General features: G+C 47.1%; 3 protein-coding genes across 3 annotated transcripts; 2 read left to right on the top strand and 1 right to left on the bottom strand.

Moving 5' to 3' along the window:
- Positions 1-180: 180 nt before the first annotated feature.
- On the top strand, positions 181-1041 carry LOC111081252. Its single transcript, XM_022377257.2, has 3 exons — positions 181-385; positions 453-763; positions 825-1041. The coding sequence occupies exons 1-3, from the start codon at positions 328-330 to the stop codon at positions 915-917; spliced, it is 462 nt and encodes a 153-aa protein (XP_022232949.1). The 5' UTR covers positions 181-327; the 3' UTR covers positions 918-1041.
- Positions 1042-1377: 336 nt separating this feature from the next.
- Positions 1378-2313, bottom strand: LOC111073510 (the record flags this gene model as incomplete). The annotated part of the gene is made up of 3 exons (XM_022365844.2): positions 1378-1689; positions 1757-2086; positions 2152-2313. Coding segments are annotated over 3 exons (750 nt in total), but the record flags the coding sequence as incomplete, so codon positions are not given.
- Positions 2314-3466: 1153 nt separating this feature from the next.
- Positions 3467-5727, top strand: LOC111073479 (mastermind-like domain-containing protein 1). Its single transcript, XM_022365791.2, has 3 exons — positions 3467-3753; positions 3822-4090; positions 4170-5727. The coding sequence occupies exons 1-3, from the start codon at positions 3713-3715 to the stop codon at positions 5075-5077; spliced, it is 1218 nt and encodes a 405-aa protein (XP_022221483.2). The 5' UTR covers positions 3467-3712; the 3' UTR covers positions 5078-5727.
- The last annotated feature ends 5768 nt before the right edge of the window (positions 5728-11495 follow it).

Raw genomic sequence — 11495 nt, 5'->3', positions numbered from 1 at the left:
GCATAATGCTCGCTAAGTATGGTCTCAACTACTAACTATATAATATAGGGTATAAATTGCATTTACTTAATATAAATATTTAGCCATTTTTCAGTGCAATGTTTCTTTTGTGATTGCCAGCACTATTTCACTGTTGCAGTGTTGCGAAACTTTCAAACAGTGCAAACAGCTAGGGTTGTAAAACTCACGCGTCTTCTAATTTGTTGCTGATGCTTTGGGAGTGGTTTTGTTTGTCAATTATTCATCTTTATTTACCGCATTTGTTATCTGCTGCTGCTGCTGCTGTTTATCCACTCCACTGCGACTGAGATTGCACGACGGCCCATAATGAAATCCTGGGAGATTGCCGTGCTGGCCCTAGCAGCTGTTTATCTGTGCACGCAAGGTGAGTCTTTCGAGTTTTACGGGCCACACCTCAATTAATGCTTTATAATACCCCGGACAATATCTAGTGAGTTTTGTGGCTGGCCTGGAGTGCTATGTGTGCTCCAATCAGACGGGCAACACGGAAAAGTGCCTCAACACGATCAAGACCTGCGAATCCTATGAGAATGTCTGTGGCACAGAGATTCGCTGGGGCAGCCAGCCATACTTCTCCGAGGGCGCACTCAAGCAATATTATGTGTCCAAGCGCTGCATGACCAAGGAGCAGTGCCAGTCCAAGCGGAAGCGCTACATGCAGCTCTACTGCACCCACATCTGGTACGAGGATTGGGCGTGCAACGAGTGCTGTCCGGGCGATCGCTGCAACTATTTTGTGATTGTGAGTGTACTCTCCGTAGAGGCTTGGCTAGTGCCTCCAATCTAACCCATCTTACTTGCAGAGTGGCGCTCCGGCTGGACAACGACAAGCCGTGGGTCTGACCCTGCTCATGACGCTGCTGGGCCTGGGTTCTTGGCACATTTCACGCTCTTAGCTGAACAAGGAATCGCTTATTCAACCTCCACATACGTTAGAACTGCAGGTAGAACTGTAAACGTTTGCCGTCCATTTATGTAGTAGATTTTAAAAGTGCCTTTGACTCAAAAGGGGGAATCAATTTCCCCATGGAATATTTTACACATTTTATACAAAAACCCTTGCGTTCTTAACGAGTAAGAAAAGCAGCAAAGAAAAGTTCGAATAAGCTCAATAAGTATTTTATAAAGTTCAAGCGAAGCTAATCTTGAATGGGATTCCCTTATAATCCACATTTAACCACACTTCTCATGTATTTTGAGCAGTTTTTTACGATTTCTGATACACTTTTTGACCCCATATCATATAGTAATGAGACAAACACTAGCATATCTTAGATAGAACCCGAGAAAATGCCTTATTATAGCTATAAAAATCTGTTTCCCCTTTCGAATCTCCAACCCAAGCAATAAAGACAACTATGGGCGTCTTTTTGGCGCTTTAATTAATATACGACTAATCCGTCAGACAACTCACAACTTGGCACAGAAGCAGCCGGCGGTGACGGTGACCGTCTCGAACTGCCACATCTGAGCCGCACTCCTCTCCTTGTTCATCCAGGCAGCGGCACGATCCGGCACCGTGGCCTGGGTCAGCACCTTCACCTTGTACTCCAGTGGCCTGCAATTGGAGCCGTGTGTGCACTTGGCATCCTGTGCGGGACGCGACTCGCACACGGCGTTCATCAGATAGCGCGGAAAGTGCATGGTGCCCAGGTCGAGCAGTACGTTCTAGAGCAGGGGACGGACAGAGACTGTGATTATCCGCGCGCTGGATGATTCGGGGCGCGCAACAAACCGTAACTTTGCAATCGCAGCCGGCATGATGGACATCGTTGCGCTTGGTGGTCAGCAGATCCTCGTAGAAATCGTCGTAGTACATTGCCGGCAGCTGCAGCTGATGGGGCATGGCCGCCGCTGTCTCTGTGGGATGGGGCGTTGCCTGGCCGAATCCGAACAGGGCGCTGAGCATCTTGGAAGTACTGCGATCCGGCTGCTCCTGTTCCTCCATATCCTCGTAGCCGCCACCATCGTCGCTGCCATAGCGACTGCCTGCGACTCCGATTCCGACTCCTCCACCACCACTGGCCAGGCAGAGCAGCGCCAGCGCCGCTATCGAAACGGGAAACTGCGAAAGACAAAACCCCTCAAGCAAATCTTTCTTCAGCTGTGAGCTGTCGCCTCGGGACTCACCCAGAGCATCCTGCTGGATCCGTGCCTGTGCAGAGCTGAACTCCTTGTGCGGCTCCCAGCAAGGAATCCCTGCTCTTTTATATGCCACTGGACAATGGCGAATGGCACGGAATGGAATGGCTCTCGGATTACCTTTTGTGGGTGTGTGTCGCAAGCGAAGCATCCATTATGGTCCCGTCACCTGGACGGCGTAACAATGACCCAACACAACTGTTGACACTATAACAATGGACTGGAGTCGGGCGTGGGACTGGGACTGGGACTCGAGAGTGGTCACTGGGCGGCTGATGGGGTTGAATCCTTTGGCTATTTATACTCCACTGCCATTCAATGGCCAAAATGGCTTTAAGGCCTCAAGTGCTGTGGCGTGTGGCGTGTGGAGTGGGGGTGGCGCTAAAGGAAGCCCACTGACCCAGACATATGTACGTATGCCCAGGCAAAAGGTCGGCTGTCGGTTCGCACTCTCCAACCAACCCCACCCAACACTTGTCGCCGCGAGAGTGCCAGGGTGGTGGGGTGGCTACAAATCGACTACGAAATATGAGTGGAGGGGGTGTGCGGTTTTAGGTAGAATTTCCCTGTGAATTTTTGTATTCAAATTGTGGAGGATTTTCCCGGCCACTCAGTGATCCCTAAGACATTCAGCTTTCTGCGCTTTAAGTTCTCTCTCAGCTTAGAAATATCCCAAATGATTTTATTCCTAGCACAAATAGAATTCTTTCTGTCTTTTACTTACCCCTAAATCCCAGCCTTACCCTTAAATATTCCTCCCCATGTGGGAGATGCTTTGGTTCCTGCTTGTGTCGTCATCTTCCAGCTATGAGCTCACTTACTCTCTCCGCCTGTCTATCTCTGCACTGTCTGCTGTCTCACTGGTCTATGCAGGTGCAGGGTCCGGCTAGAGCGACTTCTTCTGGCAACTACCACGGCTGCCACGGGTCAGACAGTCCGCGTGGGGCGTAGGGTGCACAGGCGAATGGGTACCCACTTTTAGGGCTTCCCCTCCGACGTCGAGCGGCACGCATTGGACTCCATTCCGGCTATCCCGCTCAGTTGAATACGCGTCGTCGTGGTAAGAACGTCGCTCGGGCCTACAGTTTGACACGCACACACACACATACAGTTTGACAGCCGCCTACTCTCAAACTGTAAAGTGGAGGAGGAGCTGCAGGCAGGGCAGGCAGGCAGGCAGCAGCAGCTTCCGTTACTCGTGCTTCCATCTTCCTAGAGATATTATCTCTTGGGAAAACTTCTCTCTTGTTGTTATTGTTGTACAGTTTTTCCGCTGCGGAATTTGTTGAGGCGGAAAAGCGAGTGGGTGCGAGAGAGGTGGCAAAAGGTAGCGGGAAGCCCTCAAAGTGTCGACGAAAATCGTTAAAAAATAGAATACGAAAAAAAACAGACACATTGCGACTATGTCAAGACTCGCTTGAAGACCGACCCACCGAACCAGCGGACACAGGCACAATAGCAGGAGGCGAAGGAGCCAGGGGAGACACACGGTCGAGCCACGGCAGACACTCGTAGAATTCTCCACATACCGAACCCACTCAGGATTCGCATGGAAAAAGGCACAATGAAGCGCAAGCAGAGGAGATACAGGTAGGGCACTCACCAGCTGATCTACAGAGCGAATTCAATCCTCTCTTCTAACTGTCGTTGATCCATAGAACCACCTTCAATACGTTGCAACTGCAGGAGCTGGAGCGCGCCTTTCAGCGCACCCACTATCCGGATGTGTTCTTTCGCGAGGAGCTGGCGGTGCGCATCGATCTGACGGAGGCGCGTGTGCAGGTGTGGTTCCAGAATCGCAGGGCCAAGTGGCGCAAGCAGGAGAAGATCGGCGGCAGCCTGGGCGACTACAAAGAAGGTTCACTGGATCTGGATGTGGCCTACGATGACAGTGCGGCGGTTCTGGGTCAATTGGACAGTGCATTGGGTGGGCATCAATCCCCTAAGATTCTTCGTTTATACTCCAGCTATTAATCTCTTTCCGCTCTCTCTCTCTCGCTGTGTAGGTGCTGGTGGTACTCTGCTGCCGGACACACCGCCGCAGTCATCCAATTCGCTGGACAACGAGCTGAAGGCGCCCTATGGCACGGGCGCCCTGTCGCCGTCACGGCTCTCGCCCAATATATTCCTCAATCTGAATATCGATCACCTGGGCCTGGAACGTGGCGGCAGTGGCTTGTCCATGGAGTGGTCCACATATCCGCCGCAGCAGCAACAGACGCAAACGCATCCGCAGATGGACTCCGAGCAGCAGCAGCAGCATCAGCACCCGCCTCAGCAGCATCAACATCAACATCATCATCATCATCATGAGCACCAACAGCAGCAGCAGCAGCATCAGAATTCTCAACAGCAACAGCAGCAGGAGCAGGACGAAGGACTGGAGTTTGCTGGCTGCTCCCTGGACCTGGACATGGCTGACGGGTCCTCCGCCTACGACGAGATGAAGTTCCTCAGCGTGGATCAGTTCACCATCGACAGCTTCAAGGCGGACTGCATACTCAGCATGGAGCAGTCGCCGCTGCCGCTGCCACAGATCGCGCCCTATGTGAGTCACGCGCCGCCACACCACCTCAGCTCCGGCGATTCCAATGGCCTGCAATCGCTGTGCCTCGACGGAATTAGTTCGAATAGTGGCCTGGGCATGGCCTCGTTCGGTGGCGGCCTCTCCTGCTCGCTGCTCTCCCACCACCAAGTCAGTGACGGTGATTCCATGCCCAAGGGTTCATCGCCGCCGCCATCGCTGCTGGTGCTGGACAAGACGCTGCCCTCGCTGAGCGTTGGTGTGGAGGGCATAGCCGATCTGGTTGAGCAGCTGCATCAGCATCATCATCATCATCATCAGCACCAACATCATCAACAACATCATCATCATCAGCATCAGCATGAGGCGGGGGCCAGCGATATCCTGTGAATCCAATTTAGGCGAATCAAATGCATAGCTAAATCTAATCTAAAACCTAAACTTAAACTTAATCTTACCGTTCGAGAGTGGAGCAGAGAGAGAGCAGTGAGAGCCGCTCTAGTTCTAGTTATATATTCTTGTTTTCTAGTCAATGTTCTAGTCGCATAAGTCGATAGCTAAGTTCCCGAACCAACAGAAAGTGGAGGAGGTACACTCACAGAAAATCAACGAAAAAACCTTATGAAGCTGAAAATTTTTGTAGCAAAAATAATATTTGTATGTATCAATATTTGGGCAAGGTTTTTTTGGAGTGTACATCACCTGCTTATCGCCTTTGTTTCCCCCCCTCCGTCCTGAAATATAAAAGAAACAGAACGTGAAATATTTCGAGACGAGAGTCCTTGACTACCTTTTTCGGGGGGCAGGCTCTACTATGGTAGCTTCTATGGATTCCCCTACATGCGGCACATGCGTTTGTGTGTGCCAAACAATGGAACAACCACAAACCCCAACCCCCGCCCCTTGCCGCAGCCCAAAACCAGAGCGACTCCTCCACCTTATATTTGTGGCTCGGATTAGAGGCAAACTAATTGTGCGATTTGAATGGATTTCGGGTTTCACTTGCTGTTTGTTCGGCAATAACATTTGCTTTGCTTTTTAACAATTGCCGTGCCGCTCCGCTCCGCTCCTCTGTGCTGTCCCCCCCCTGCAACACATTCATTGCTCTGTTGCCAGTAATTTCCATTTACCATTATTAGTGGGGCTCCCTGCGCCACTCTACTGCAGGCCCTAAGCAGTCTTAGCTGTGGGAAGAGACCCTGAAACCCTCCTCTCTGGAGTCTCTTCTGTGCTTAGCGTAGCAAAGCTTACGGGAGGAGCAAAGCGGAAAGCTGCAAGTGGGCTCGCAGAGGGTGGCAGCGCTGCAAGGGGTGTGGTGTGAGTGGCTTTAAGTGATGTTGCTCCAGTAGAAATCCCCAAAGCGGAGGTAGCGAAACTTGATCAGGCATTTGTGATGGAGGATTTCATGCGATAGTTCTAAGGGAATGCAAATGATAAGTGATTTTGATGTTTACATTTACTTTCAGAAATACGTAGAGCGTAAAAATAGTACGCTCCATTGTATTTATACGTGCTGCATAGCTTTTGGAAAACTTTGGTGTACGTATCGGTTAGATAAGATAATACAAAATTATGAACTTAGATCAATTCAGCTTCGGTTTTACGACGTGAAGCTTGGAACTTCGAAGCCAATGTCGGGAAAGATCTGAGCCGATTATATTTATAAAGGCGCGATAGTAAGGAATGTATAGTATCATGTATCGCTCACCAGTACTAAAAAAAAACAAATAAGTTGCCAAGTTATTGAAAGTTTATTAATTGTCATAGATAGAAATAATAAGGGATGAATTATACAAAAAAAAAAAATATATATATATTGCAAAAATCATCGAAAAAATTAGTTTTGATTTAAAGGTGCATACATACATATGTATATGTATTTACGTAGTAAATATGTATATATTTATAAACTTTTTATCTATTTGTATATTATAATATTTATATTTACATATTGCTTCTATCGGGACTATAATATTCGTTACATACTGTCGCAGTTCGTGTACCGCACGTGTGCAAGACAGAGTCAGCATGACACACCAGACGCACAGCTGACTGAAAGTATGAAATCTCTGCTGCTGCGCTGCCACCAGATCAACGACAGCGCACCGCAGCAGCTAAGGCAAGACAGAGATAGAACGATAAAGTTGTGTTAGTGCTGGTACGCCAGCACACACAGTCGATTCAAGGTGCATTTGTATGTGTATATATTTCTCTCGCTCGCACTGCATGTTTTTTCAAGTCTGGTCCAATTCTAGTGAGACGGGGACCAGTGCTGCCATTTTACTTATTTCAGGCTAAATTTAGAATTTTTAAAATGAAATTTAGCTTTTTTTTTATTTTAAATGAGGCTTGTTTAAGCATTAAATGTATAGCAACCTTGTTCATAAATGAACAAGTTTGGTAGGTCTAACGCCCTATTGTTTGGTTGCATAAAAAATTTGAATAAGCAAAATCCCTAAAATAAGTGATTTTATTTAAATTTAATATCAAAAGTGAAAAATTTAGCTGCCTAGAGAAAAATTTTTAAGTTGACAATTGTATTAGGTTTCTTTGTTTTTTGGTGTATTTAGGCACTAACCATCTGTAGGGGCTAAGCTTAATTTGTAGCTTATTAGTTTTCGGCTTTAGCCATTTTTGGCATATTTTTTTTTCAAATCTAGCTTTTTATTTACACTGTTATTCTGTCAGCACTGACAGCGACAGCTGGGCGCCCCAAACCAAAAGCTATAAAAGGCTCGACCCGACTGATTTCATTGTTCAGTCGAAATTTGTTCGCCGCTTGTTACATATCTCAGCTGGGGTTTTGCCTCGTTTTGGGTAGCTGAAAATAAAAATGGCATTCACTTCCATTTTGTTATCTGATATTATGCCTTTCTGCCTTAATAACCAAGAAAAACTCGTAGGAATCGTTTGGTGGCAGCGCCTGCTTCTGCTGGTGTTGCTGTTGCATCTGTGGTGCGGTCATCTGCACCACGGCTAAACTTTTACCGCAGCCTGAGACCGTACTCGCGTACGTCCTTCTTTCGGTGGCACATTTAGTTCATTAATACGGCGAACTGCCGCTACGCGGGAGCTCCAAAGGGTTACTGACAATGACCTGTGGCACTGAGCAGCCAATTCCTGTGGTCTGTAGCTCCAAGACTCCTCCGGTATATAGATCCAAGTCAACACTTGGCTGTAGCTCCAATTCAGCACTGGGCTGTTGTTTCTTCAGCAGTTCTCTCATCAGCTCATGTCTGATCAGCAAGTTGTTTATTTTTTCCGTTGTCTCATCAATCGGACTGAGATTATCCTGCTTCACAATTAACTCCTCCTGCACCTTGCTAGGCCAATACAGACGTACCCGCGCCACCACGAACACCAACAACTTGAACAAGGCAGGTTTGAGGCATAAGACCTGTGGCACTGAGCAGCCAATTCATCTGGTCTGTAGCTCCAAGACTCCTCCGGTATATAGATCCAAGTCAACACTTGGCTGTAGCTCCAATTCAGCACTGGGCTGTTGTTTCTTCAGCAGTTCTCTCATCAGCTCATGTCTGATCAGCAAGTTGTTTATTTTCCTTCCGATGTCTCATCAATCGGACTGAGATCATCCTGCTTTCCACTGATACATATTTCATTGAATCGACATTTTCTCTCTTAGATTAACAAGTTATCACTACTGCCTTTGTTACTAGCTTTGATATTGTATACAGTAACTTATTATTTTGCAAGCAGCTGTTGCAAATAAAAAGAAGTACTGTCTTACCGACATACATGTATTCTAACAAGAGATGGGAATGGAGCAACATTAGGCTGTTGGCGAAGGTTGGTCATTTACGGCTTACTAATCCAATCAAGTTACGATCACTAATGCTTATAAATAGCATTTGCACGAAAATACAGAAGCTCCCTATTAAGTGCTCGATTCGTTATGGCTCGCAGCAGGCTTTCATTTTGGCTGTGGCTCTTCGTGGCTATTGCATGTAGAAAGAATTATTTTAAGAGCTAGCGTGATTGCATCTTAAGCAAATAAAATTGATTTTTCTTCAGGTTTGTTCATACGTACATATATTTCAGTGTGTTGTTTATCTAAAAGTGTTTTTGGGTATGTGAAAATCAAATTAGTTATTATACAAATCACTTAATTAAGGACAAATGAGGAAGCCTATCAGCTTATAAGGTAATCCACCTGTTTGAGGAACCTAATCATGCGAGGAAGCCTATCAGCTTATAAGGTATCATGAATCATTTCATTTTCCATAAACTTTTTTTAAGAAATTTATGTTGACACAGTTGTACGCATTGCTAAAATCCACCGACGCGAATGATGTTTACATCATTTATGCACACCGCTGCTGATTCAATCTTTGATATGCTTATGACCTGTAGGGTAGCACATCTTTTTGCACGGATATATGCATGTATTTTTCCAGTTTTTTTTTATACCCGTACTCAAAAAAGAGTTAAGGGGTATTGATCAAGTGAGTTTTGGTACCTTCTGATATTGGCACTTTTTGCTAATAAAACTTTTCCTTTTCCAGCTTCAGGTCTTTGGAGGAGTCTGATGATTTTTTGAGTGACGTGGTCGGATCCTCGTTCTGGAGCCGCAGACGATTTGAAGAAGGTTGGAGCGAATACCTTGGTACAGCCCCAAAGTCAATTGCAGATGGTGTATGCCTCCGATTGTTGGGAAAAGGTGAGTTGGGGATCCAGTGGCCAGGATATTTCGACCACTACCCTGAACGCTTCTCAGAAAGCACAGTGCCACGCCTGCAGGACCAAGCATTCCTCCCACCATTGGCTTTTGGCGTTCCAATCACCAGCAATAATAAAAACTCTACCCAAAGAATCAAACAGCTCTTTGAACTGGACCTCAGTCCACTCGTATGTGGGTGGGCAATATATGGCAGCAACTCTCAGTGGGCCACCCTTTGGTCTGGGCAGTGAGATGGCAGCTATCTGGAGACGATCTTCCGAGCAAGGGAGCAAGCTGGAGTGCAATCACTTCCTTACGAGAACAGCTGCTCCACCTTGCCGGCGATTTGATGGGTGATTAGCGGTGTAAAGATGGTATCCGTCTATATTGATATCTGTGTTAGTATTTATATGTGTTTCGCACAACAAAAGTATATCAATACGCTGATTGGATAGAAAGGCTTCGACTTCCATGTGTTTATTGGACAGGCCTGCTGCATTCCAGAACGCTATCCTAATTTCCTGGGTCTTGTTAGGCATTTTGAGGGTCATTGACTCGTAACTCGGCAGGAAGGCGAGCAATGAGAACGCTTAGCATGTTCTCCAGCGATGCCATTCTTGCTTCCAAATTGGATCTAGGTTGCAGAGAGACAGAGGGGGATCTATTTTGCCCTTGATGTTTTGCAAGAAGGAGTGAGATAAGCTGATCCAATTTATGGCTGATGGTGTTTAAATTAGCATGGTTTGCTCTGCTTTGGCTACGATTAGTCGACTGCTGTCTATTGACTGACTGCTGTCTACGGGCAATGGATACATGTTGTGCTCTGGAGCGGGATCGACGTTGCTGCTGTTGGATTGCTGCTACATTTACTTGGCGACTTCCTCTGGCCACATCTGCATAGCTATGCTGGTTGACAGTTGGAGCAGGCCCTGCTTCAGAGCGCTGGCGACTTTTTTGGCGATGGCCACTAGGCTGGCGTTGTCGGCTTCTGTGGCGAGTTGAGGGCAGAGGTAGCACCGGCATGCCTAGTCCAGCCAGCAGCTTATTGGCGCGCTGTACCTCAGTTGGCGCTCTTCTGCTTTCTGCATTTTTGAAGGCAATGCAACCTCTGTAGCTGGCCGCATGGGCGCCTTTGCAGTTTGCACATTTGGCAGGCACAAGGGCAGATTTCTCACATAAAACCGTTTTATGACCCAGTCCGCACTTTACGCAGACAAACTCACTCCTGCAATATGCTTGCGTATGCCCTATACGCTGGCATCTATGGCATTGGACGACAACATTGGATCGTCTTTTAACTTCGACGCGTACCCGTTGTCCGCCCATATTGGTCAGCTTAAGAATCTCCACATTATTCTCCTTGGGAACCAACTCAACCTCAAACAGGTTCATTGCCTGACCAGTGTGTCTCCGCTTGAGCACATTTATGAACTTCACAGCGTGACCTGATGCTGTTAGTAGTTCTGTAATGTAAGCTGTGCCAGTGGAGTGATGAAGATCGCGAATGACGACCCTGTAGCCGCGTTCGGACCCAAGCTGGTAAGTGTATGACGGAATGTTCGTGCTTTCATCATCGAAGAATTTTCTCAGAGTTCTAAATGCATCAATGCTATTGCACATGATGCGTAATCCTCCTATTAGATTTGTGGTAAAAGTGGATGTGTGCAACGCAGAGAAGGAAACGTTTCCGACCCCATAAAGTATATATATTCTTGATCAGCATCAATAGCCGAGCCTATATAGCCATGTCCGTCTGTCCGTCCGTCTGTCCGTCCGTCCGTCTTGATGAGCGCCTGGATCTCAGAGACTATAAGAGCTAGAGAAACCAAATTTGGTTTCCAGACTCATGTGATATCACACTGCTACAAGTGTATTTCAAGATTTCGCCCCGCCCCCTTCCGCCCACACAAAGGACGAAAATATGTGGCAGGCACAGTTTTAAAGATACGATAAAACTAAAACCGCAGTATCGTAGAGAATGCCCATATCTACCAGATTGCCGAATCTGAATCAGATCGGATCATAATTATAGCCAGAATGAAGAAATTAATTTTCAGTTGCTTCCCCTCCCCCTCCCGCCCACGACAACGCAACTCATTTTCCTTCTCGCTCGCACACTCTGCCGCGTTC

The sequence above is a fragment of the Drosophila obscura genome, unplaced genomic scaffold (assembly GCF_018151105.1).
Source record: "Drosophila obscura isolate BZ-5 IFL unplaced genomic scaffold, ASM1815110v1 contig_37, whole genome shotgun sequence".
In the NCBI taxonomy this organism is placed as follows: domain Eukaryota; kingdom Metazoa; phylum Arthropoda; class Insecta; order Diptera; family Drosophilidae; genus Drosophila; species Drosophila obscura.
Note: the sequence above shows the minus strand (reverse complement) of the source record. Positions and strands in the feature narration are given on the sequence as shown.